This window comes from Pecten maximus, chromosome 6, assembly GCF_902652985.1.
Source record: "Pecten maximus chromosome 6, xPecMax1.1, whole genome shotgun sequence".
Classification (NCBI taxonomy): Eukaryota; Metazoa; Mollusca; class Bivalvia; order Pectinida; family Pectinidae; genus Pecten; species Pecten maximus.
Window position 1 is genome coordinate 34,110,553 of NC_047020.1, and position 27,205 is coordinate 34,137,757.

Here is a 27,205-nt window from a genome sequence, read left to right on the forward strand (position 1 = left end):
CTTGCCTCATTACCGGAAGTTGATTTTAAGGAGATGATTTTTCGAGCGAGTTGCAAGGTAAAACTCTCAGGCAAGCTAGGAGACATTCATAATGCTGCTTGTTGTGTGATCTTTCGATCGTTGCTTGTACTGCATTGTGTTTTTTTACCACAATTCGTTTGATAGGTAAATGCCTCAAGTAAATGAATGCACACGTTCATCCTCAGAACTTAGTCGATATCTGTCTGTCTGCACGTACGATTGTCAGAAAAAAAAAACAGTTTCACAGGGACTCGGTTTGTACAAAGGATAAAGATACACTATTTTGATGCATGGTTTTAGAATGTGAATGAAGTAGGCTTTTAGTGATATGGTTGATCAGAATCACGAAACCGAGCCGATGCCAAATATCTTGGGTAAAAAATAGGGTCCGCTGTGGGGTTGGGGTATTTACCAATCAGAAATAGGGCCATCAATCGGGTATTTTAATAATTATTTCTAAATACTTCTAGGCAAAAGAAATACAAAATATTTTACCTCTGACCTCTATACACACCAAATAATACAATATTTGGTCCATTCTCTTGTAAAAATATCGATTTAGGGTCCATTATCGGCCATTTCGGTAATTCAACTCGGACGACAATCGGGCCGCTAATCGCGAATGATTAAAAAATCGAATTAAAATACTTCTCGGTCAAATAAACTCCCAATATTTTACATATGATATAGTTGGACACTGTTGAACATATATTCGGGTCCGTTCTCTGAAAAGAATGCTAATTTAAGCCCCATTTCCCCCCGTTTCGGTAATTCCATGTCCGTTTCGGTCCGTTTCGGTAAATACCCCAACCGTCCGCTGTGTGTTCCTAATTTTATTATTATTACGATGAAAAATGAAAATGACACTGATGAAAAATTGAAATGAAGTAGCCATCCAAACTTTCTCAATTTTGATGTACATGTTCTAATAAGTACAATGTGTAAATGTAAATTATATACATATACACTAAACCTTGCCTATAATAGCTTGTTTGCTGGGTTTATCGCCCCGTGAACAGCCAGGGTAATTTTTAATTGGGGTCTCCTTGTAGTAGTTGGGTACTACCTCATTAAACAGCATACAAGAGGCACATGCCATCTAGAGCAATTAAGGTAAAGTGTCTTACCGAAAGACACAACCATGACAGCACAGGCTAGTGTTCGGAGGTCTTGGGGTTTCGAAACCGGTCTGGTCGTGCATTTTTCAACTCCTACTACATTTGGTGCCTGTGACCAAACCTTGTTTCAATTAAGGTGAATACTTGACAAGGGGATACTCGAGCCTGGGTTGTGAGTTGTGAAGTCTTGACTCTTCGGGGTAGAAGACTTAAAAAAGGGAGGGAAGGGTGTACCAGAACTGGACTGTGTCGATCAGCGGCAACCAGCTGGTAGCACATTTGGTAGAGCATCCGGCTAGTGTTCGGAGGTCCCGGGTTCGAACCCCGGTCTGGCTGTGCATTTTACCACTCCTACTACACATGTAGCCGTCCCTCAGCTTCCAAAAACACAAACCAGCATGGGTAGGGAGCAGTGAATCACATACCTCACTGTCAGATCTTCACACTGAGGTTACATGGCTGACACTGAGCTATGACAGTCCCTTCCTATAGACTCTTTTAACTTAATAATAGATAGGTGCGAAAAACAAAACAATGAACACTACAGACTCCAGGTTCCTTGCATAATGCATGGTACACACAACGGAAGTTCACGCTTGTAAATTTTCAATTTTTGTTTGAATAAAAACTAATAGTGTCACATTTTACTTCAATGTTACATATCTTTGTAGTGAGTCAAGACGATGTTGACACTGAGATTGGCCTTATCCAAAGGCATTGGAGATATTCCACCATTGCTGAGGATATCATCTCAGAATTATGAAGGTAATTAGATAACAAAGTTACATGATTGTACACTTAACATTGGGGTAAACATGATCTAGCCCCGTTTCTTTACATCTTTAAGAGAATCATTTGCCATGGCTGTAAGATTTCTTATGAGTTGGTAAACTCATGTTTATTTGATTCCTCTGTTTAATTAATTAGACCTTGTGATTATACTGATAGACCAACAACAGATTTAATACTCTACCAGACATAAAGTTTGAAAAAAAATATATTATGTACATTTCTACGTAACTGAAACACACATTTAAATGTGTAGAAAATAATCTAGAAACCCTTTAAATAATGTCTGTAAGCCACTGGCCGTATGTAACATATTAGTAGATTTTTCCTGTGTCTGTCTTGCAGTATGTCAGCTGTTTGATATAATTATTTTTTCGTTTAATCTCTTACCAGTGTGTAAAAGTTGCTTGATTAAACGCCATCTCAATTTACCAACCTGGTTCCCACAAAAGTTGAAAAATGGACTTGACAGAATTTCCAGTAGTTCTTCTGTCAGATGGCAGACAGATGGTACCTCAAGGAATGGTGGTAAGGACTCTAAATCAAAACAGGAGAATACGACGGAACCATCTGTGATCAAAGCAAGCAGTATAGAGGGAAAGGATGTAAACACTACAACAAAAGATACAGAATCAGCATCCCCTCCACACAATGATGGTAAGGATGCAATAAGTGTACAGGTGATGACAAGTGATTTTTAAGTGTGAAACCAATTCAATTAATATTAGTGTTTTGGCTATTTCAAAACACATGCTATCTTGAAAATTCTGTGAATGTTGCTATGTGCCTTGAAAAGTCTTGATTTGAATACTATTTGAATATACAATTCATTATTTCATGCAGGTAATTAGTACCAATTTCAGATAAACATGAATATGGGTTTATGGTCTTTCACCCAGAGGGTCAGGGTGTCCATGGAATTTTATACATGTACATGTGGCATGAGTTTACCTAGACGAGGAGGTGTGTACACGTACCAAAAGTAGGTCACTCTGACCTACATCTGATAGGGACTGTAGTTCGCAGAAATTGTCAATTATCATATGATTATATTTTGTTTTCTGTTACAGATGGAAGTATAGTAATTTCGTTTGACTACAAAGAGGGCTTGCCACTACATCATCAACTTCAAAAGTGTATGGAAGATCAAACACTGAGAATAACTCATTCCAAAGGAAAGGAGATTAATGTAGAGGATGAGAAGTTTTCATGGCCAGTCTTCCCTAAAAACAAATGTATGTTAAACTATACCATAACTCAACTTAAACATTTACAGATACAAGATCTTAAGACTTAGATTGTATGTTCACCATATGTAGAGCTGCCCGGTACATGTTCAGGTTTCTACTGATTATGATTGACTTTACACGTGTCAAAGAAATTAAGGTACAACCTTGGACCCTTGGATTTGGAAATGGATCTGATCTTATTGACCATGCAATTATAACATTTGCCACCATAAAAAAAAATTGTGTCAAAGCTTAAAATACCTTATTAAGAGAAAAAAAAACTATTGATATTTAATATAATTCTGAGAGAAGACGTTGGAAAAAAATTATTTTCACTTTTTTTCTCTTAATTTTTGCAGCCATAAATCCATTTGACGAGGATGAGAAATTAATAGAAGAAGAACGTGCTCTGAGAGAATACATGCTTTCACATCGGTAAATAGAAGATAACAAATTAGATATTTTCTTAATAGAACTCAAATATATAACAAACATTATTTATGTAATATTTCATTTTTAGCTCACCTGCCCGAAGGGCAAGTGAGCTTATGCCGTGGCGCGGCGTCCGTCGTCCGTCCGTCGTCCGTCCGGCCGTCCGGCCGTCCGTCCGGCGTCAACTTTCCATTCAAGCAACTTCTTCTCAATAACCAAAAGGCCTAGAGACCTAATATTGGGCCTGTAGCATGCTGGGGTGAAGGGCTACCAAGTTTGTTCAAATGAATGACCTTGACCTTCATTCAAGGTCACAGGAGTCGAAAAGGCTAAAATCTTCAAACGACTTCTTCTCAACAACCAACAGTCCCAGGGAGTTGATATTGGGTCTGTAGCATGCTGGGGTAAAGGGCTACCAAGTTTGTTCAAATGAATGACCTTGACTTTCATTCAAGGTCACAGGAGTCAAAAAGGCTAAAAAAAAATTAGACGACTTCTTCTAAATAGCCAAAAGACCCAGGGACTTGATATTGGGTCTGTAGCATGCTGGGGTGAAGGGCTCCCAAGTTTGTTCAAATGAATGACCTTGACCTTCATTCAAGGTCACAGGAGTCAAAAAGGCTAAAATCTTTAAACGACTTCTTCTCAATAACCAAGAGTCCCAGAGACTTGATATTGGGTCTGTAGCATGCTGGGGTGAAGGACTACCAAGTTTGTTCAAATGAATGACCTTGACTTTCATTCAAGGTCACAGGAGTCAAAAAGGCTAAAATCTTTAAACGACTTCTTCTCAATAACCAAGAGTCCCAGGGACTTGATATTGGGTCTGTAGCATGCTGGGGTGAAGGGCTACCAAGTTTGTTCAAATGAATGACCTTGACTTTCATTCAAGGTCACAGGGGTCAAAAAGGCTAAAATCTTTAAACGACTTCTTCTCAATAACCAAGAGTCCCAGGGAGTTGATATTGGGTCTGTAGCATGCTGGGGTGAAGGGCTACCAAGTTTGTTCAAATGAATGACCTTGACCGTCATTCAAGGTCACAGGAGTCAAAAAGGCTAAAATCTTTAAACGACTTCTTCTCAATAACCAAGAGTCCCAGAGGCCTAATATTTGGCCTGTAGCATGCTGGGGTGAAGGGCTCCCAAGTTTGTTCAAATGAATGACCTTGACTTTCATTCAAGGTCACAGGAGTCAAAAAGGCTAAAATCTTTAAACGACTTCTTCTCAATAACCAAGAGTCCCAGAGACCTAATATTTGGCCTGTAGCATGCTGGGGTGAAGGGCTACCAAGTTTGTTCAAATGAATGACCTTGACCTTCATTCAAGGTCACAGGGGTCAAAAAGGCTAAAATATTCAAACGACTTCTTCTCAATAACCAACAGTCCCAGGGAGTTGATATTGGGTCTGTAGCATGCTGGGATGAAGGGCTACCTAGTTTGTTCAAATGAATGGCCTTGACCTTCATTCAAGGTCACAGGGGCCAAAAAGGCTAAAATCTTTAAACGACTTCTTCTCGATAACCAACAGTCCCAGAGACCTAATATTTGGCCTGTAGCATGCTGGGGTAAAGAGCTACCAAGTTTGTTCAAATGAATGACCTTGACTTTCATTCAAGGTCACAGGAGTCAAAAAGGCTAAAATCTTTAAACGACTTCTTCTCAATAACCAAGAGTCCCAGAGACCTAATATTTGGCCTGTAGCATGCTGGGGTGAAGGGCTACCAAGTTTGTTCAAATGAATGACCTTGACCTTCATTCAAGGTCACAGGGGTCAAAAAGGCTAAAATCTTCAAACGACTTCTTCTCAATAACCAAGAGTCCCAGAGACCTAATATTTGGCCTGTAGCATGCTGGGGTGAAGGGCTACCAAGTTTGTTCAAATGAATGACCTTGACTTTCATTCAAGGTCACAGGAGTCAAAAAGGCTAAAATCTTTAAACGACTTCTTCTCAATAACCAAGAGTCCCAGGGAGTTGATATTGGGTCTGTAGCATGCTGGGGTGAAGGGCTACCAAATGCAAGTTTGTTCAAATGAATGACCTTGACCTTCATTCAAGGTCACGTCGATCAAGTATGCTTAAATCTTTAAATGACTTTTAGTGAAAAGCCAAAGTGCAGAGAGACATTATATTGGTCCTGTAGCATGCTTTCAAATAACTGCAGGATCGATATATGAAAAGATCACTGCATTGCAGGTGAGCGATTTGGGCCCATTGGGCCCTTGTTTATAAATGCATTCTTTCCAAAGATATAGATGTATTTGGTTCTGTTATAATTACACCTACTTGTAATAATAAGAGTAGCCAAGGAGCATTCACATGTATTACATGTAAAGTAATGTTTGCAGTGATATTTTTTTTTAAGGTAGAAATAACAAAGGATTTATGTCTGTTTTAAGCTCATTATTAAAACAAAATTAATGTACATTGTAGTTTTGTATAATTTATTTCCCAGACACAAAAAAAATAGATAGAGATATAGAAAACTGGCAGTAATTGGGCTCCCTGGGATCAGCTTTTTTAGAAACAGTTTTCTAGTTCAAGGTACATTACATATATGTAATACAAGTGTCTTGATTCATAAACAAGTTTAAATTCACTATTTCCTATTATGTAATAGATATACTTTCTTATATGGTAGATATCAACAATCTAGCATACAAAGACCCTTGTACAAAAAAGAACTGAATGATTATAAATTTTTTCATTTCAGAAATCTAAAAAATCTTAGATACATAAGAAAAAGGAATGCATACCGCAATACAGACAAGAAATATGTCACCATGTACTCTGTATCCGATCTACATAAAAAGTAAGTATGGTGTATACACATCAATACAGCTTCAGTTTCATCTATATACACCTGCAAATTAAATTGATAGATACTTACCTATCAGATCCTTAAATAGTCAAACGCATATTTTCATATGTCCGTGTCTCCTGTTTCACCAACATGCTTTGATTAAAAAGCTGAAATCAAAATTGCACTTTGTCATTGTATTACCTAACCTATTCATATCCAGTTGGGGAATCAAGTGAAGCAAATTAAAGGCAATGTAATACAGTGAAAGCTGACTCTACTGATTACTGACTAAACTTAAACTGTTACATCTGACCATATCCACTAGTACGATCATTATACCACATTATTTGTGACATTGACTTTACTGACACATTGTCATATCTGACACATTGAATTAGTCCCATACAGTGTCGGTAAAGTCAGGTCCGACTGTAAGATTCTTTCGTTTTATTTAAGGACGGTAGATACAGTGTCGGTAAAGTCAGGTCCGAATGTAAGATTTTACTGTTTTATTTAAGGACGGTAGATACAGTGTCAGTAAAGTCAGGTCCGACTGTAAGATTTTACTGTTTTATTTAAGGACGATAGATACAGTGTCAGTAAAGTCAGGTCCGACTGTAAGATTTTACTGTTTTATTTAAGGACGGTAGATACAGTGTCAGTAAAGTCAGGTCCGACTGTAAGATTTTACTGTTTTATTTAAGGACGGTAGATACAGTGTAGTAAAGTCAGGTCCGACTGTAAGATTCTTCCGTTTTATTTCAGGACGATAGATGTCTGGGGAAGCATTGAAAGAATGGAAATGCAGCGAAAACGACACAAGAATCGGTATGGTAAATATCAGCCAAGCATTTCTAGTGACTTCAGAAATTTCTGATTTGAAGCCATAAATTCAAGAATACAATGGACTTGCTTAGTCCAGTTATGAAAAGTGGTATATAAATGTATATATATTAGGAACCACCTGTGTACAATGTGAACTGTGACTGGTCATTTTTGGTCTAAAATTGATCTATAATAATTGGGGTTCTTCTTCAGCCAAGAATCGATGGAATTAAGCCTCACTGTCAGGTTGTTCCAATCGTTTTTTTGGACAAATTAAGAGATTATTTTGTTCAATTTAAAATTCAAAGTGAGCCATGGGGAAATTACTGTACCATCAAAATCGTAAAAGAATATTAGTGTTTGTGTCATAAAATATAACATCGTATCTACTGAGTCGGGCTTTAATCCAAAGTTGTGTTGATGTACTATATAACTTTTGTGTAAGTGACAAGACACATATATGTAACAATTTCTATTACCAATTCATTCTCAGAACCTGTCAGTAATGTAACTTCTTGGTAGAGTTGTAATCAATTACAGCCAGATAAGGCAATTGATATTGATAACATACAGATGTCGGTCTCTTTTCACCTCCCCCTGATATTAAACTGAACTTCCTAAGAGATTGAGTGGTCTGAAGCTCATACATGTGTACATACAGTGGTAATGACTGACATTGACTTTGAGTTAGAAATCACGGCTGCTGCAGTACTCTTGTGCGTATTAAAAACAAACCCTTCAACCTTATATTCTACATACATATTTTGTTACCAGGTATATATTCTTTCTTTTACATTCAGGTTATCAAGATGATTTCAGAATTGAAGAAAAGGTAAGAAATAAACAATCTCCATGATTAAGTTTAAATAACAGAGATATGTGGAGCGGAAGGGAGGACTAGGGAGGGTGTGTGTAGTTGTGTGTAGTTGTGTGTAGTTGTGTGTAGTGACTGGGGCAAAAATCTTCTTTTTTTCTCTTGTGTTATTATTCATTGATCAGTGTTATCCTGGAATGTATACGTTGAAATTTATTTATTTATCATTTATTTTTGATAGTTTGTGAATATTTGGCATAGTGGTTCCTAAACAAAATATGGTCTAAAATTTGGGGGGGGGGGGGGGGGGGAAATCATAGTATGTATTGCTTGGTAGTTAACATTTTCACAACAAATATTTGTCAATAGGATATGAGATGGTGAGTAAACAGGTCGAAGCTAATACATGTACATTTCAAAATAGGATATTTCCTTCAATGTCTCCAATAAACTGTATTAATACAGAGAATGTTAAAATGTTGCGGAAATCACGATTTTAAAGAATTTAATAGTTCAGTATTTGATTTGAATAAAAGATAAGTAAAACGTCCTTGTAAGTTTTCTGTTTTCTCTTTTCAGATGGAATCAAATTCGGGTTTGTTACGCCAGACCATTACCTCAGCACCTGGTAAGGTGGTGTTATCAGCCATAGTAGCGTAAGTATTTAACTGTTGAATTTAATGAAATAGCTGTATCTGAATTATTTCCCGTTTTCAAACTCAAAATTATAATAACTAATTCCTTAAAAGAGTTAATTTCCTGAAACGAAAATCAGGAAGAAATAATGTAAATGCACATGATTTAGCGGTAAGCTAGTTTAAGTACTTTTAACGCCAGAAGCATTACAAAAAATAATGATAAGTACACTTTCTTTGAACTGTTTATACATAAAAAAAATCAGCATGCCAATTCATCAATGCGCTGGTCTATTAAAATTCGGAAATGCGTAAGAATAAAGCATGTTAACAGTAACTTCAAGAAAATATTACAGTATTTTCTAGATTCAGGATAAGGCTGCTGTATAATTAAGGTAGGAAAAATGTGTAAGCTTTAGAATGGGAAGATATTATGGTGAACTTTATACTGAATCTTAACATATAATCAGTTACAAGGTTTTCGAGAATTTCTGATTTTTCTGGATTACATTGTATTTCTTTGTTTTCAGTAACCTAGTCAATGCTGGTTTTAAAGGCTTTGCCTGGCTCTCAACAGGCTCTCATAGTATGTTTGCTGAAATGATACACTCCTGTGTAGACGCTATTAATCAGGTAGGTGATCTCATATTGATTTAATTCATTCCATATGAATACAGGGGTTAACACTAACTAATCGCCCTGACAGACCGCTGGGCTGCAAGGTTTTGAAATGAGCAAAAGGTGAAGCCCCTCCTGGGGGAACGGGGGCATGTCCTTACAGGCCCTAACCCCAACACTGAGGAAAAAAATGAATTCTAGATGCAGTTTCCTGCGTTCTATTCCATTCTGAGCATGCAAATATTAGATCTTACACCAAAGGATTTTATAAAAAAAAAAGTTTTGAAAATAAAGTTATTGAAGTAAGCGAAGGAAATTTTAGCTGGACATCATACATTTAGCTGAAAATGTTGGCAGCTCACAGGGCTGCTGGCCATGGTCTGGAAATTCTGGCAGCCCGACCAGATTCAAGGCAGCCTAGGGCTGCCGGGCTACTGTTATCGTCAATCCCTGGAGTAATATCGTTACATAGTGGAACTGGCATAGTGGAACTGGACTGGGCTGAGCACCAGTGGCCAGGTAGTTCAAATGGTTAGAACATCTATATAGATTTTGGAGGTCCCGGGTTTGAGTCCTGGTCTGGTCGTTGCGTTTTTCCTCTGCTGTTACAGTTACATGATATCAGTGATTTGTGAATGGTTCAAATGTATCAATATTAAGTAATATTACATTTATTTGATAATAAGCTCAACATTTAAGTTCCTGAAAATAAATTAAAGTGTTAACTACTGCTGGGTTAGATTTTGTTACTGCACCCAATAATGAAATGGTACTTTCTAGTGTCTCTCTTTACATGTTGACTTTACTGTTTACCACAGGGACTTGGCACAAATTTCCAGCCTCACAGTCCTTTATGTATAATACATGTACTTCATATATCGACCATGAGTAAGGAATTTGTGCCTAAGTCCCTGTGCTATTTATCATAGATCATATCCTGGCAGTGCTTGCATAGAGGAATGATCCCAAACTGTAAATGCTTCAGAATACAATGTATAGGGGACAGAATATATTCTTGGTACTCTGTAAATGAGCCTGTTTCAGATTACATGATGTTTGTATCACATTAAATTGTGAGATATTGTATCATATGTCCTTTATGTATTTGTTATTCAGATCTTCATGTTATTTGGACTATATAGCTCAAACAAAGCCCCTGATTCTGACCATCCGTAAGTATATTAGTGTTTCATTTTCCAATCCATTATATTATACAATATTAGGATCATATTTTTATGTTGTCAATTTTTAGTTGTTGTCAATTTTTAGTGGTAAAAACGTAATCAAGCTGACACAAGTGAGCAGCCAAAATTCATATCTTCATGTTTACAAAATTAATTATGTGTCTATTAGGTAAAAATCACTCTAATAGGGCTTGATTAACTGATTGTTTTGAAATATATGGAAAACTTAAATCTGAAACTTTGAATGATAAGATTATAAAACTGATGAAAGAAAATATCCTTGAAAACTTAAAAAAAATGTCAGAATAACAAGAAATTGAGGTACGGACAAAAGACCCCCGGACATTAGCCCCCCCGGACATTAGCCCCTCCGGACAAAAGCCCCTTCACACTAATCAAAAAGTGGACAAAAGCCCCTTCATAAAAAAAAATGATATTTATTTTTTTATTGATTTTTAATTGCTACATATACCAGAGACATATATACAGATATATATGTCTCTGCATATACATATGTCATCAGTGGCTTCGGCAAAAGCCCCTTCATAAAAAAAATGATATTTATTTTTTTTATGATTTTTAATTGCTACATATACATATGTCATCAGTGGCTTCAGCAATGTAAACAACCGGTTCCAACAACAACTACTTGAACTGTTACATAAACAATAAGCTGTTACACAGGTGTTTGGTAGGTTTTTAATTGATGTTGTGTTCTCCTGGAAGAAATATATCATTAATGGCTTCATTGTTTCTTTGATTTTAATCATTCCTAAAATTAAACGTTTCTTATTACAACGCAGAGCAACATGTTTGGTTAGGTACTTATTATATTATAATTTGAGACACTGCAAATAGGGATCAAATGTTTATTGCTTTTGTAGGCATTTCTTTGATTATCAATATTTGCAGTATATTAGGAAGTCAAAAATTATGTGTAATCAGTAACAATATGTTCATCATGGAGAGTTTTCCTGAAATTTTTAGCTTGCTTAATAATATAAAGTTTGAAAAAATAAATTATGTATTTAACCACACACATATAATGCTACACTAACATTGAACCAAGGACCTTCATTTTCCACACAATTATTCTCCAAATTTCAGAGATAAAAACAACAATATATATATATATATAGTTTCTTTTTTCAAAAGTACAGATTTATATAAAGTATACCAGCTAAATTTCTAAAGAAGGGGCTTCTGTCCGGGGGGGCTAATGTCCGGGGGGGCTTTCGTCCGGAGGGGCTTTTGTCCTAGGGGCTTATGTCCGGGGGGGGGCTAATGTCCGGGGGGGCTTTTGTCCTACACTCCAAGAAATTACCTTGGAAAACTTAAGATCTGAAAAAATGGGAAATTTCAAATTGCTGTATTATTTTTCAGATATGGATATAAATCAGCAAAATTTGTGTTTTCTTTCACGGCTGGAATATCCATCTTCTTTTTTGGAGGGCTGATCAACGTGGGCTTAGGAATGATGGGCTTCATGTCTGATATGCCTTACCATTACTCTGTATGGGTGAGGAACATTTTACTTCTCCAGAGGAGTCAAACATTTGTTACTGTGATTGAGGAGAAAGTGAAGACATGTAGTTAAAAGTTATAAGTTCTGAAATATAGAGTTTATGACTTAACATTTAATGTTTTATACCCAAGTTTCAAGGTTACAGCAAATGGGCACAGGTTTACACTTGAATTTTTAGCTCGTCTCTTCGAAGAAGAGTGAGAGCTTATGTTGTCACTCCGGCGTGCGTCGGCGTCGGTGTCGGTGTCGGCGTCAGTGTCGGCGTTGGTTTTCCAAATGTTAACTTTTTGGTGCAAGTGTTGAAAGGCATAGTAATTTATGTAATATGGTCCCTGTGGGGGTCAAACTATCCTCTGCCGGAGTTAAACTAACAGATTTTTTGGAAAAAAAAACAGATTTTTGAAAATGTTTGCGTTAAGTTTTTGGTGCGAGTGTTGAAAGGTATTAATACATCACTTTATAATTGTACTGATAATTAGCAATAGAGTCCCTCTGGGGTTAGACTATCCCCTGCCAGAGTTAAACTAAAAGATTTTTTTGGGAAAAAACCAGAATTTTCAAATTTTGGACTTGGAATATTTCTGCGTTAAGTTTTTGGTGCAAGTGTTGAAAGGTATTAATACATCACTTTATAATTGTACTAGGGTGCTGATAGTTGGTAATAGACTCCCTCTTGGGTTAAACTATCCCCTGCAGGAGTTAAACTAAAAGATTTTTTTGGGAAATAACCAGAATTTTTCAAATTTTTGGACTTAGAATATTTGTGCGTTAAGTTTTTGGTGCGAGTGTTGAAAGGTATTAATACATCACTTTATAATTGTACTAGGGTGCTGATAATTGGCAATAGAGTCCCTCTGGGGTTAGACTATCCCCTGCCAGAGTTAAACTAAAAGATTTTTAAAAAAAAAACCCAGAATTTTCAAATTTTTGGACTTGGAATATTTCTGCGTTAAGTTTTTGGTGCAAGTGTTGAAAGGTATTAATACATCACTTTATAATTGTACTAGGGTGCTGATAGTTGGTAATAAACTCCATCTTGGGTTAAACTGTCCCCTGTCGGAGTTAAACTAAAAGATTTTGTTGGGAAATAACCAGAATTTTTCAAATTTTTGGACTTAGAATATTTCTGCATTAAGTTTTTGGTGCAATTGTTAAGAGGTTTTAATACATCACTATATAATTGTACAAGGGTGCTTATATTTGGCAATAGAGTCCCTATGGAGTAAGACAATCCCTTCCTGGAGTAAAAATTGGATTTTTTCTTTTTAAATCTGTGTTTTTTTGTTTTTGTTTTTAAATCTTTGGACTTTGTGTTAACTTTATATTGTGAGTGTTGAAAGGCATAGTTATACATGGTATTAGGTTTTTTTTTTGAGGAAAAAACACATTTTTTAAAAATTTTCGTGCAAATGTTGAAAGCTTTTTAACACATTACTTTATGATTGTACTAGGGTGCTGATATTTGGTAAAAGAGTCCCTATGGAGTTACACTATCCTTTCTTGGGGTGAAACTGAACATAAAACAATATGAAAACATCACAATAGACAATTTATACCGGTCACATTTTTCAAGGGAGACAACTCTCATTACTCTCAAAAGCAATTACATTTGTGTTTAATATCTTCATTTAATCTACAACAGCATAGCTTGTCTCCCAAATGCATGAATTCACAAAACATAATCTGATCAAGTAAACAATATAAATATTATTAATGCAATTTGCGAAACCATTCCAATTAATATATTTGAGTTGTTTATTGACAAACATTTGCGAGACGAGCTATGCTGTTCTCCAACAGCTCTTGTTGCAATAATGAAGGGTCAAAATATTTGACAGGTAGACATGTCCTTTTGAACCCAAGTGTCAAATTTCATTTTGTGGAGCTGAAAGCATACTCTCAATGGTTTACTGAAAGCTTATGATCAATGATTGACTAGAATCTACGGTATACTTTGTGATGTTTCTTTGTCTCGTGTGTAAAATGGAAAGTAAACACATGCATCATGACTAGATAATATGTCATGGTATTTATTATTGCTGTGCAGTACTTATAAATATTTGTGTTTCATTATTTTTGACAAACAATATTTTGCATGTTATATTTTCTCATTGACAGGCCTTGTTGATACCAATATGCGCCACATTTACAGAAGGTGGTAAGTATATGATTACACACTCCTTTAATCTCGCCATTCAGATATTACAAAGTATCTTAGAGTAGTTATCTCACTTTTGTACAGACTGCCCTTATATATCACACAACTAACCCTGTAAGCAATCATCGCTATCAATTCACCAGAATTAAGTTTCTAACCTTTCTTTCGGGTTATTTGTCTGTACACAGCTTCCCTATATCTGTACAACTAATTACTGAATAGAGAAGTAGTGTGCTGGGAAGTATTGTAACACCAGTAAAAGTAAAATAAGGATTTGACTCCATGAATTAGGGACCTCATTTTGGTGTTGAGTGTTGTCAAATCAATAAAGGCTACATGTTCAGTTCCCGGACTCCAACGATCCGCATATTGTATGACCAGATAGGGTGTCATGTTGGGTAGTATAATATGATGGCCGAGGTGTCAACGTGTCAGTGTATGTATTTACGGTAAATGTTGTCTTTAGTCCCCTACAAGGAACAGGGGTGGACTAAAGGATTGTATTTTGTAAGTACGACCTCCTGCACTCTAGCTTGTCCAGGCCCTATCTCATACACTACAGTATTTGTCCTGGAACATCATACTTGAAGCATCACTGTGACTTTAAAAAAGCTTGTGAACTGTACAAGATATCTCTTGAACACTTACATTAATTTTTTTGACGAGGGGATATTTCTTGACGAGGGTATATATATATATACCTATTCGACCCCAACTTTCTATGAAAAATGCATTGTTTTTATTTAAACTTTTGTTAAAACACAATCTAATTAAAATTTAAATGGCCATTCTCACTACGTTACATGAACATCTAACAACTGTGTATTTCACTTTCAGGGCGAATTACCAATTTGTCAATGTCATCGAAGCAAACCATTTCTATTGCTATATGGTTTGTGGGACGAAATGACTTAAACAAAGTGACAGATTGTATAGGCTATATATGCACTCTAGTCATGCTAATTCGGACACATGAAATTCACTTCCAAGATTCTGGAAGTAGTCATTTGATTGGCTAATCCAAAAGGTCATCAGAACATGACCCCTTATGGGATGTTGTTAGATGTTCATGTAACGTAGTGAGTTAAAACAATGAAAATTTGAACATCAGAAAAATTCAACATTTACAATATCTCTGTACAAACGTAGTAAAATGATCACTTGTGTGTATAGTGCTTGTGAACAGCTTCTGTCAGATCTCCTTATTACCTCTGTCTTTTACATTCCAGGTTCATTACTCGTTGCGTGTCAGGAGGCCTTTAAAAAGATGCCGCCAAATGAAAGAAATTTAAGAGGATTACAAAATTTTGGTAAGTTCTCTTGCTACATCTGTCTTTGTATAACGTACATACATTCTCCTGGTAATATAAGGATCACTTGTTACGGGTTTTAGAAATTTGAGTATTCTACCTTTAAACTTTAATGGAAACCATATTCATACTGTAGAAACACATTTAATTCAACACCATATGGAAGTAAGTATTTTGAAGAAAAGAAAAAATGGTTGAATACTGTATACAGGAAAATATCGGTCCAGTATTGTAGCAATAAATACTGTCAAGATTATGTAGTTCTACATTGTTACTTTAATTTCTATTGGCCAAACATGTCAAAGTTAAATTATGACTTCATTTATCACATAACTGACCTGTTTTTCCATGTATTACAGCCATGTCACAAATATCCAAAGACACATGTGAAATAACACTATTGTTATGTCATAATGATTGATTACATCTCTATTTATATATGAGATCACACTGTTGTGTCTGTAGAGAAAAACTTACCATCTGAGTTGGAATACTCCTGTCTTATATGCAAAATATTTGGAAAGTTTTCTCTTATATTCTCTTAGATATAAGTTATGTGATAAAAACATAGTGTTTTTATTATTGAACTCATTTCATCAATTCCATGTGACATAGCCACTCACGCGAGATCCTCTATTTCTAAGATGTTTGAGAATATTGAAGAAAAGTAAATGTCTGTGAGCTTTTAGTTTTACAAATTATTATTTTGTGAAGTGTCAATGTTTGTCGCCAGTACTTATTTTGATGTTTTGTTGGCCACAGTTCAGCAAGGTTTGGAACCCAGCATGACAGTTGTGTTGTTGGAGGATTTTGCAGCAGTGGTTGGTAACATTGTGGCGTTAGGTTGTTACTATATAGGAAGTAGTTTTGGCCCCTCTTTAGTATGGATCGATTCGCTTGGCTCTGTAATAATTGGCGGCCTTCTCGGAGCTGTAGGGATGGTCATCATACGGACAAATTATTCGGCTATCGTTGAAAAGTAAGTACAATTTAATGTCATTATTTGACGAAAAAAAATGGTTTCTCAGTCATATTTTTACCGTCTTCATATGAATCATATCAAGGAATGCTATAAGCTCATTAAAGTAATCAAATTGATAATTAAAATTTTACCTTATAAGGTATGAAGCGGTCATACATGTAGATACAATGAGACCAAGATAATTCAACAGTAAGAACATGTACAACTTAAACTTAAGATTTAAAACGCCTATAGGGGGTTGGGAGGACAAGATTTCTATAAATTTTAGTCGGAGCTGTATCCTCAACCCCCTGTAGACTCCACGCCACACATCATTAACAAGTGCCTGATTCCTACCTGTCTGGGTTGCTGGTACACACAGATGTTTACATTGCTTGCTATTTTGTGTGATTGGTTGGCACCACAGATATCATACTCGTCTTTCATTGTGTTCTTTCATTTTCTTCCACAGATCCCTGACCACTTCTTGGGTGAATGATATAAGTTGAAAAATTGTTTCATTAGTGTTATAATAAACTTTATCATTTACTTAATGAACATGATTATTGCTTGATTCTTTGTAGGTCTGTCCCTCCCCATGAAAAAGAAGCTATTCAGTATACCATGGAGAGTGATCCCATTGTCAGGTAAGTGTTCACGATCAGTATCTCAATTAAAGGATGAAATTCTATTACAGAATGTCAGCCAGACACATAAACACTGTAGATCAGATTCTTACGCTTATTTGTGTAAACATTTCATCAAACCTATGTGAAGAATTTTCATTGTCAGATAAATCAATTCTGCTGAATTACTTCCCTTTGAAGTTGTAGATCGTGCATCAGACAGAAAACTGGATATAATGATATTTACTAAAGTGAAAAAAAACAACATAGACTGGGTTCATAAATTTCAGTTCAGATGGAAATTTGTGTAAAATTCTTCATATGTTATTCTTGTACAGATGTTGTAGGACAATTGAATAAGTCAGCTAACATATATCTTGAAAAGAAAAATACAGTGGACCCGCGATAAACCGGACGCCGATAGTCCGGAAAACTCACAGTCCGGACGGAAATGCACGGGAACGGATTTCCGTAACGTTATTTGTACTCACCAGTCCGGAAATTCCGATTCCGATTCCGGAAGCCCATTTTGGGAACGGAACGTACTTTTCATTAGTAAATTTCCCTCAATAATCCGGACGATTTTTTCACCACGAGGAGAAAAAAAAGTCGGGGCAAGTCACAGCGACCGCTACCAGGTCATAGCCCCGGGTGTTTACCTGTGTTACAATGTGTAGCTTTTGTTTTTATAACGGTACATTACTTACTCTCTACGACCTAAATGCCAGAATTTATGCACAAACATACAGTACGTGATACGATAATTAATCAATCTCAAATACATGTAATAAATTTATGATCGGTAATTAACATCATTAACACTTGTATTGGGTAAACACGGATGTCGGCTTTGTAACACCGTTACGTGAAACGACGACTCATTGAAAGATGCATGTTATTAATTACATACACATTTACGTATTAAGCAGTGATCACAAGAACTGGGTTGATTACACACAAATTAGTCAATAGTTGTCTGATGCTTAACTAAGCGTCACATTGTTAAGTGAATACGGGTTTAATAATTATCGGACATCTTGGGTAGTTCTCGCTGGTGTCGCATACTTTTAAATAGATAGCTTGGGGTTTCTGGTACGTAAAAATCATAAAAAAAAACATGGACTGACGGTAAGTTGTAAAATCCGGGTATTTTATTTAAGGTATTTAACGTTTGTAATTTCTACTTGTTTGTGAACCTCCGGGACGTGACACATGTGTGTTGTTTGTAGGTCACATATGCCCGCTATATATTTTTCACTTTACATGTTCTTTTAAAAACATAGTTTATTTTTTACTTTCTGCAGACAAAACAAGAATCATATCAGAAACATAAGTATATTTATTGTTAAAAAGTCTGACAATTAGACGTGTTTATGAAATGTAACGGATTGTATATAATCAAGGGAGATAACTCTTACACGACATTTTTTGGACCTGGTACACGAAATTTGGTAGTCTGGAAAACTCGTAATCCGGACGGTTTGGACTGGGAACGAAGGTGTTCGGATTATCGAGGGTCCACTGTACCCATACAGTGTCGAAGAAAAAAAAACAGATAAATTTATCTGACAGTGTGTCAATGTTAACAGGGGAAAAATAATCATTATCCTTGTATTAAGTCAAATCCTGCTTTATAGATAAATCCAGAGGCAAGAGTAAAATAAGGCATGATTGAATCCTACCTTATTTCATCCTTGCCTCTGGATTATTCCTTGATTATTAAGATTATGGTGTAAAGAATCGATTGATGTAGGATTTATGTTGAACTCTCCTGCTGTTGTAGATCCGTACATGATATGAAGGTGGTTAACGACCGAGTCAAGGCAGAGATCGACTACAATGGCCGAGAAATCACGAGCAAATATTTATTGGAGCAGAACATGTCAGCAATACTACAGGTTTGTTATATTCATCTTATTGAAAACATTCATTTTGCTGGTGACTATTTTCATATATAATAAAATATGTATCCGCATGGTTCATACAGATATGAAAGGTCCATAAATTTCGGACCTTTCCTGGAAAAATCTTGGAAATCAGTGCCATGCCATAAAAGTCTTGGAATTTGGCATAAATGTCTTGAAAAGTCATTGAATTTATATCTTTTTTGTTGAAATAATGTATAGAAGATATTTAAATTTTCGTGAAATAATAAAAACAGATTATCTGTAGAGTGTTGCGATAAAATCTTTCTTTGATTGTTACATGTAGCATGTTTACATAAGTACTAAATCCTTGTTATTGTGATGGGAAGAAAACTATGACAAACTGCCATAACTGTCTAAACTTCAGCAAAAGTTCATCACTGTGCCACAAAAGTCTTGGAAAAAGTCCTTGAAATCAATGACAGACAAAGTGTCTGAATTTAATGACTCACACCATGATCTAATATCACAGAAAGTACCCCAGTGTGTTTTTGATGGTTGTGTTATCTTGTTAGGTACAAAATACCACTGAACATCTTCCATCTTGATACAAGGGTTTCAACCTGTACAGGTACATGTCTTCTCTGGACCCTTGGAATATATCATTGTGGAATTGAGGCTCACCGTTTAGCTTCATTAGTTTCAGACAAAGAATAACTGATCAGTTGTTTGGCTGATATCAGTCCCATACAAACTACAAAAATGGTGTAGCATGGTATGGTATTTTGAATCATGGAGTAATGACCCAGGGATCAAACTACAATTAGGGCAAAATGACCCTAGTGCCTAAATACCTTTATGGCAAAATGACCCCACTTTCTCCACCCATCCCCATTACGGTCGATGTAGCATGCATTTTTATACTGTTTTTCTCATTTTCTAAAACACCAATGATATATCAAAATGATAACACAAACTGAGATTGGATAAGAGACCTTAGCTATAATCTAGTAATGAAATGCTTTTTATAGGGTCAATATACCATGGCCATGGGGAAAATACCGTACTACAATGGTACACATAAACCCAGAACTGCCGATTTTGGCTTTCGTGATGCCCCACGATTCTTCATCAATGAAATCACACAGACATGAATATCATCCACATACCTAGTTGGCATATTCCTAGGTACAGAGAAGACACATGTTTCAAGAGCTGAACTCTTGTATTTGGAAGATGACCAAATTGTGATGGTAGCTTCTTTAGCCCATAAGTATCTAAATTTACACAAATAAAGTGGCGTAAAATTCTTGTGGTGTACCATCCCTTAGTTATGGACAAGTTACAGTCTAAATATAATGGAGACATGCTTAGCCCTCAGGAATATATAAAAATTTACACAAATAACGTGGATCAACATCCCTATGGCCTAGCTTTCATCATGGCTGGGCAAGTTTCAATCTCGCTTCACAACAACCATATGAACAAAACAAGGCCCTTGTGATTCTTGTTAATTCTGCAGTAAATATTATAATGTACTGTTTTGTAGGAAATGCAGTATATGTCAAATGAGAAAGATGCAGAGGAATTCCTCAAGTACCACGGTGATAATGTTATCAATCAGCTTGGCATGAGGGTGGATGGCCTCGAGACTAGAATCAAGGTATGTACTTCTTAAGTTTGTCTTATGTTAGAGATAAGGGGCTATAATAGCTCAGGTCGTTCAGAACCCTGGCCATGTAACCTCTGGCGAAGTTTCGAGGTGCGTGGTTGGATGCTCCTTACCCTTGTTGGTTAGTGTTTCTCAGGAAGCTGAGAAACAGGCTCTCTTTTCTGTCATGGCTTTGTCCTTGACGGAACATTTTACCCTTATTGCTATGGATGGCATGCGACAGGCCTCCCTTTTGTTGTTCAGTGAGGTAGTCACCAACTACTACAAAGGAGACCTGCCTCAAAATTACCCTGGCTGTTAATGAGGCGATAAATCTAGCAAACAAACAAATAAAGATATTATATAGAGGCTGGGCAGCAAGGCCATAGAAATAAGCTGAGTATGGAGATTAGACAGAGAGTGTGGGTGTTAAATGAATCAATCCAAAAATAAATGTGAATGTAATTAAGAATAGTAAAATTATGTGTCATTTCTAAGAATCTCTCTTTCCTTTTCCAGTCAAGACACCCAAAAGTTCGTCATGTAGACCTGGAGTCTTTATGAAACCAAGCCTAATAATGTAGTGGAGATCATCATCCATTTATGTTGTGTTATTACTTTGCAAAATTTGTACGGAGACGATGATTCCCACACGTGTACAGAGATCATCAGTGATGTAGGTGACACACCTGTACAGAGACTATCAGTGATGTAAGTGACACACCTGTACAGAGATCATCAGTGATGTAGGTGTCTCCCCACACGTGTACAGAGATCATCAGTGATGTACGTGACACACCTGTACAGGGATCATCAGTGATGTACGTGTCTCCCCACACCTGTACAGAGACCATCAATGATGTAGGTGACACACCTGTACAGAGACCATCAGTGATGTAGGTGTCTCCCCACACCTGTACAGAGACCATCAATGATGTAGGTGTCTCCCCACACCTGTACAGAGATCATCAGTGATGTAGGTGACACACCTGTACAGAGACCATCAATGATGTAGGTGTCTCCCCACACCTGTACAGAGATCATCAGTGATGTAGGTGACACACCTGTACAGAGACCATCAATGATGTAGGTGTCTCCCCACACCCGTACAGACACCATCAATGATGTAGGTGTCTCCCCACACCTGTACAGACACCATCAATGATGTAGGTGTCTCCCCACACCCGTACAGACACCATCAATGATGTAGGTGTCTCCCCACACCTGTACAAAGACCATCAGTGATGTAGGTGTCTCCCCACACCCGTACAGACACCATCAATGATGTAGGTGACACACCTGTACAGAGACCATCAATGATGTAGGTGTCTCCCCACACCTGTACAGAGACCATCAGTGATGTAGGTGTCTCCCCACACCCGTACAGACACCATCAATGATGTAGGTGACACACCTGTACAGAGACTATCAGTGATGTAGGTGTCTCCCCACACCTATACAGTGACCATCAATGATGTAGGTGACACACCTGTACAGAGACCATCAGTGATGTAGGTGTCTCCCCACACCTGTACAGAGATCATCAGTGATGTAGGTGTCTCCCCACACCTGTACAGAGACCATCAGTGATGTAGGTGTCTCCCCACACCTGTAGAGAGACCATCAGTGATGTAGGTGTCTCCCCACACGTGTACAGAGATCATCAGTGATGTAGGTGTCTCCCCACACCCGTACAGAGATCATCAATGATATAGGTGTCTCTCAACACCTGTACAGAGACCATCAGTGATGTAGGTGACACACCTGTACAGACACCATCAATGATGTAGGTGACACACCTGTACAGACACCATCAATGATGTAGGTGTCTCCCCACACCTGTACAGAGATCATCAGTGATGTAGGTGTCTCCCCACACCTGTACAGAGATCATCAGTGATGTAGGTGTCTCCCCACACCTGTACAGAGACCATCAGTGATGTAGGTGACCCACCTGTACAGACACCATCAATGATGTAGGTGTCTCCCCACACCTGTACAGACACCGTCAATGATGTAGGTATCTCCCCACACCTGTACAGAGATCATCAGTGATGTGGGTGTCTCCCCACACCCGTACAGAGACCATCAGTGATTGAGGTGTCTCCCCACACCTGTACAGAGACCATCTGTGATGGAGGTGTCCCCCCCCCCCCCCCACACCTGTACAGAGATCATCAGTGATGTAGGTGACACCTGTACAGAGACCATCAGTGATGTAGGTGACACACCTGTACAGAGACCATCAGTGATGTAGGTGACACACCTGTATAGACACCATCAGTGATGTAGGTGACACCTGTACAGAGACCATCAATGATGGAGGTGACACCTGTACAGAGACCATCAATGATGGAGGTGTCTCCCCACACCTTTATGGTATTCATTACTACAATTAGTCAGCGAATTTTTTACTTTAAAATCTTTTTGCTCATTAAATGTCATCCTTACAAACATTTTATGGTTTTGTATTTTTTCTGTTATGACCATTGCTATCCATAACAACTGATTTGAATTGAATCAAAAGCATAATGTGCATTATTAAATATCAGGTGTTTTTTACTTACGTAACCAAATTTAATTGGAATTAAAAGAGGCCAGATCATTAATGTTATACAGTATTATTTGTTATGTGGTTATTTATTGTTATGAAGACATGTTAAATGATATTTAAAAAGTCTGTGTAATCATAATCATTAAACTGTTTTTATCATGCATTTTCCCCACAATAAATAAATATATTATGTATAGAAAGATGCCCCTTTAATAGAAATGCATTTACAGAGTTGATCTGTATTGATATGAAGCATGTATCAACATAGGTGATGTTAGTATATTAAATGCAGTCGCTAGAAAGTATTGCAAAATTTACTTATCAAAGTGACTGGCTATATATACGTTCTTCATTTTTTCTCGTCAATGTGACAGGAACTTTTGATGTTACCATTAAATGTAGTCGCTAAAAGGTATTGCAGAATTAACATACCAGAGTGAGTGGCTACATATACAGCCTTCATATTCCTCATCAATATAACAGGAAATTGTGGTGAATTTTGATCAAACATCATCACTGTATGTAAATTCTCACCTCTATTCATTTGTTTGTTATAATCAGAATTTGTCCCTCTTATAATTGATAATTATTCAAGATTTTCAATGTGGATGGGTGACAGAAAACTGACTTCCGTCGGTGAGACAAAACCCCAGGACCGACCAATATCTCATTGTATTCTGTTTTGAGGTCAGTTAAACTGAAGATGAGAATCATTAATTCTATGACCTTATACCATGTTTGATGTTACCATTCCAACACATTACGTAATAACACCTCCGTTATGTTGTAACAAATGCAATGTTAGCTTATATATAATTATGTACCAGTGTGCAGTTTTGGTGGCTCAGGTTGAAGATAACTTTTTTTTTTACATGTTGTTGATTAGATGTATACCAGTAAGTATAATTGTATGATGTGTGATCGACATGTTTTACTCAAAAACACACCAGTTCTACATAAGAGTGTTTTTGTTCATTTTCTGACGATCTCAGCGATGTGCAATAACGTAGATTGGCATTTAACTCTTTTTTTTTTATCTGTAAACCATTTAAAAATACAATATATCAATTTAGCTTTTTTAGGTCACCTGAGACGAAGTCTCAAGTGACCTATTCTAATCGCCTTTTGTCCGTCGTCGTGCGTCCGTAAACTTTTTACATTTTCGACTTCTTCTCCAAAACCACTTAACAAAATTCAATGAAATTTGGCAGAAAGTTTCTATGGCTGAAGGTCAACCAAAATTGTGAATTATATGGTCCCCACCCCTCAGGGGCCTGAGGGGTGGGGCCAAAAAGGGTCAAATTGACTAAAACTTCAAAAATCTTCTTCTCTACTCTCAGATATGGTGGAGTCAAACACTCTTTATAGATGAAAGGGTCTTGTAGTGCTTTACCAAAATTGTGAATTGCATGACCCTGGGGTCTCACGTTTGCCCCTGGGGAGGGGGTAAACTTTACTATAGTTTATATAGGGAAATCACATTTTTGACTATTATTTGTTGGATTTGTATTGGAATTCATTCTAACTTGTATCAAATTATCAGCATGGGATGACAGTTTGATGGTATGTACATGTTGGCCCTAATTGACCCCCAGGGGCTGGTGGGCGGGGCCAAAAAGGGTCAAATTGACTAAAACTTCAAAAATCTTCTTCTCTACTCTCAGATATGGTGGAGTCAAACACTCTTCATAGATGGAAGGGTCTTAAGGTGCTTTACCAAAATTGTGAATTTCATGACCCTGGGGTCTCGCGTTTGCCCCTGGGGAGGGGGTAAACTTTACTATAGTTTATATAGGGAAATCACATTTTTGACTATTATTTGTTGGATTTGTATTGGAATTCATTCTAACTTGGTTCAAATTATCAGCATGGGATTACAGTTTGATGTTATGTACATGTTGGCCCTGGTTGACCCCCAGGGGCTGGTGGGCGGGGCCAAAAAGGGTCAAATTGACTGCAATTTCCAAAATCTTCTTATCAACTATATGTTAGAATCAAATACTCTTCAAAGACTGATCCCATTAGGACTGAAGGGTGGGGCAAAAAAAGGTCAATTTAGTTGGCCGAAATATTTCAAATCTCAGGTGACCGTTAAGGCCCTTTGGGCCTCTTGTTTAAATTAACAAAACAAAATATCTGATGATGTATGAAATGTTTATGTGTGTTTCTTTCCTGATGTGAATCTGCGTAGTCATGTGGTACAAAACTTTCATGCATGGATTGCCGTATTAAACAGATATGCAGTAGGCTAATTTATAAACTTAATACAAAGTGTCTCCATTTTCAGATATTATTTATAAATGTACTTTCTGTAAATTGATGTCTGGTTGTTCAATTTAACAGGATAATATATTTTGCATTCAGACTGGTATGTGGGTATCAAATTTTTCACAACACTGACTTGTTAACATTATGCAGCAAACTTTGTATACAAGAGATCTTGTTTCGTTCAGATATTGTCAATTTTCATAATGTGGCCATAATCACAAGCCAACAAAATAATGGCTTTTCTGATAAGAAGAATTGATTAAGTTAATTCATTGAAAATGACCAGCGTTTTCCTGTATGTTTTGTATATCCATTCTCATCAAGGTAGTTTTATATTTCTCTATTATTGAACATTAATAAACCTAGGTGATCATTTAGAAATTGTGTGAAGGATTCCCGGTAACTAATGTAATGATGTTGTGAGCTTTGCATTATGAAAAAAAATCCAAAAATTACATGAATGTATATCCTAATTTGACCTGGTGTGTTGTGTATGGTTACAGGGCTTGATGATTGATAATTATTTGAAGGTGTTGTCGGTAGATTTTCCATTAATTCATCACTTGCTCTACTTCAAAGAAGAATGTATTTCTGCCTATTGCCATTGTCCTTGGCTAGTTTGGACGAATCAGCAGTACTTAAAGCTCATTATAGTTATCTATAAGCCTGGAGATCTAACACATAAACTCTGACGCAATATAAAGGGTGGGCTTATTGTAGGACAACGAAATAACAAGGTATGGCTGATCTGATACATATGTGTTAAGTGTCTAGAATTGAACTTCTGGGAGTATAATTACTGTCTTGACATAGTATTTCTTTCCTAGTGCTACATTTATGTTGTGATTTTGCGTCCTAAAAGGACATTTTTTGACAATGTGGTATTAAGATGGTGCATTTGTATGAGATGATGCATAGGCACATGTTAGGATATGTGTAAGGGTCGTATTGTTAGGGTATATTGGGGAGGTGCCAGGGCATATATAATGATATGTATATTTGTATCCCCTAGACCCCTCCCTGTATTCCCAATGATACCCTTCCATGTATCATAAAGTGTGCCTTTGGATCGTGTGGTAACTTAGATCATAGGTTCCTGACGCATAAAATAGGAAAAATACTCTGTAATGCATATATATAGACTATTCTTCCTATCTTATGCGTCACTCAGGAACCTATGCTTAGATATTAAACATGTATTCTCTTGTGTACTAAACATAGCTGTACTAATCACTATGAACCAGTTCATTGTTAATATCCACGTTCGTGAATGAGCAATTTTATCTTTTTTTATCGTCTATGTGTGATATAAAGGTTTCGTGTAAGATTATGTGAGAAATCTTAAAACAACTGTTGTGATATCAAAAGTTCTCGAAAGTGACTTTTTGAGTGAAAATATTTTACATTATGATGTGTGAAAATATATTACATTTATGACCATGTTCCCAATGGTGGTACCGGACATTTACCTGATGGTATACCAACACCAAGGTATATGTATGCATTATTGAGGCAGAATTCTTACTGTCAATTTATATTTGCAAAGTCCAGAGAGATACTTGAACAGTGATATGAATAACTAACTTGTTGCAGTTTAACACGAATCTGAAACCGAAAGCAAAAATGCATGTATCCGCAATTTTTCGATATTATGCAATCTGTGAATGTATCGAGCTATATATACCAAGTGCTGCTACCTTTTTTGAAACCATTGAGGCAATTTACATTATGATATCTGTACTGTATGTGTTTTAATATATTCAACTCTACGGAATAAAACTTTGAGTTTAAATAAATAATTTGTTTCACGCTTTTATGT

General features: G+C 36.7%; 1 protein-coding gene and 1 long non-coding RNA gene across 7 annotated transcripts; one reads left to right on the top strand and one right to left on the bottom strand.

Moving 5' to 3' along the window:
• Positions 1–14: 14 nt before the first annotated feature.
• On the top strand, positions 15–23,020 carry LOC117329610 (zinc transporter 9-like). 5 transcript variants are annotated; one of them, XM_033887629.1, is made up of 23 exons: positions 15–57; positions 1,811–1,904; positions 2,322–2,585; positions 2,999–3,163; positions 3,517–3,592; positions 6,303–6,401; positions 7,158–7,225; positions 8,018–8,049; positions 8,611–8,687; positions 9,197–9,299; positions 10,401–10,456; positions 11,852–11,987; positions 14,112–14,151; positions 15,381–15,461; positions 16,224–16,440; positions 17,007–17,069; positions 18,832–18,946; positions 20,463–20,576; positions 21,084–21,654; positions 21,855–22,239; positions 22,320–22,469; positions 22,754–22,889; positions 22,923–23,020. In XM_033887629.1, the coding sequence occupies exons 2-19, from the start codon at positions 1,823–1,825 to the stop codon at positions 21,126–21,128; spliced, it is 1,833 nt and encodes a 610-aa protein (XP_033743520.1). In that variant the 5' UTR covers positions 15–57; positions 1,811–1,822; the 3' UTR covers positions 21,129–21,654; positions 21,855–22,239; positions 22,320–22,469; positions 22,754–22,889; positions 22,923–23,020. The 5 variants fall into 5 exon arrangements, with proteins under 5 accessions (XP_033743520.1, XP_033743521.1, XP_033743525.1 ...); XM_033887630.1 differs by lacking the exon at positions 22,320–22,469 and having other exon boundaries at positions 21,855–22,159; positions 22,787–22,889; XM_033887634.1 differs by lacking the exons at positions 21,855–22,239; positions 22,320–22,469 and having other exon boundaries at positions 21,084–21,464; positions 21,545–21,579; positions 22,787–22,889.
• On the bottom strand, positions 21,545–22,970 carry LOC117329611. Of its 2 annotated transcripts, XR_004533238.1 has the most exons (4): positions 22,897–22,970; positions 22,728–22,830; positions 22,294–22,558; positions 21,545–21,628 (listed from the first exon to the last, which is right to left on the bottom strand). It is a non-coding gene; the product is annotated as an uncharacterized LOC117329611 (long non-coding RNA). The 2 variants fall into 2 exon arrangements; XR_004533239.1 differs by lacking the exon at positions 22,897–22,970 and having other exon boundaries at positions 22,761–22,864.
• Positions 23,021–27,205: the final 4,185 nt, after the last annotated feature.

Excerpts from the sequence above, each read along its gene's own strand:
- LOC117329610 (XM_033887629.1), top strand. The coding sequence starts at position 1,823 with ATGTTGACACTGAGATTGGCCTTATCCAAAGGCATTGGAGATATTCCA. Across the intron at positions 16,441-17,006 it reads TATTCGGCTATCGTTGAAAA|GTCTGTCCCTCCCCATGAAA; the intron begins GTAAGTACAATT and ends GATTCTTTGTAG. Across the intron at positions 18,947-20,462 it reads ACATGTCAGCAATACTACAG|GAAATGCAGTATATGTCAAA; the intron begins GTTTGTTATATT and ends ACTGTTTTGTAG.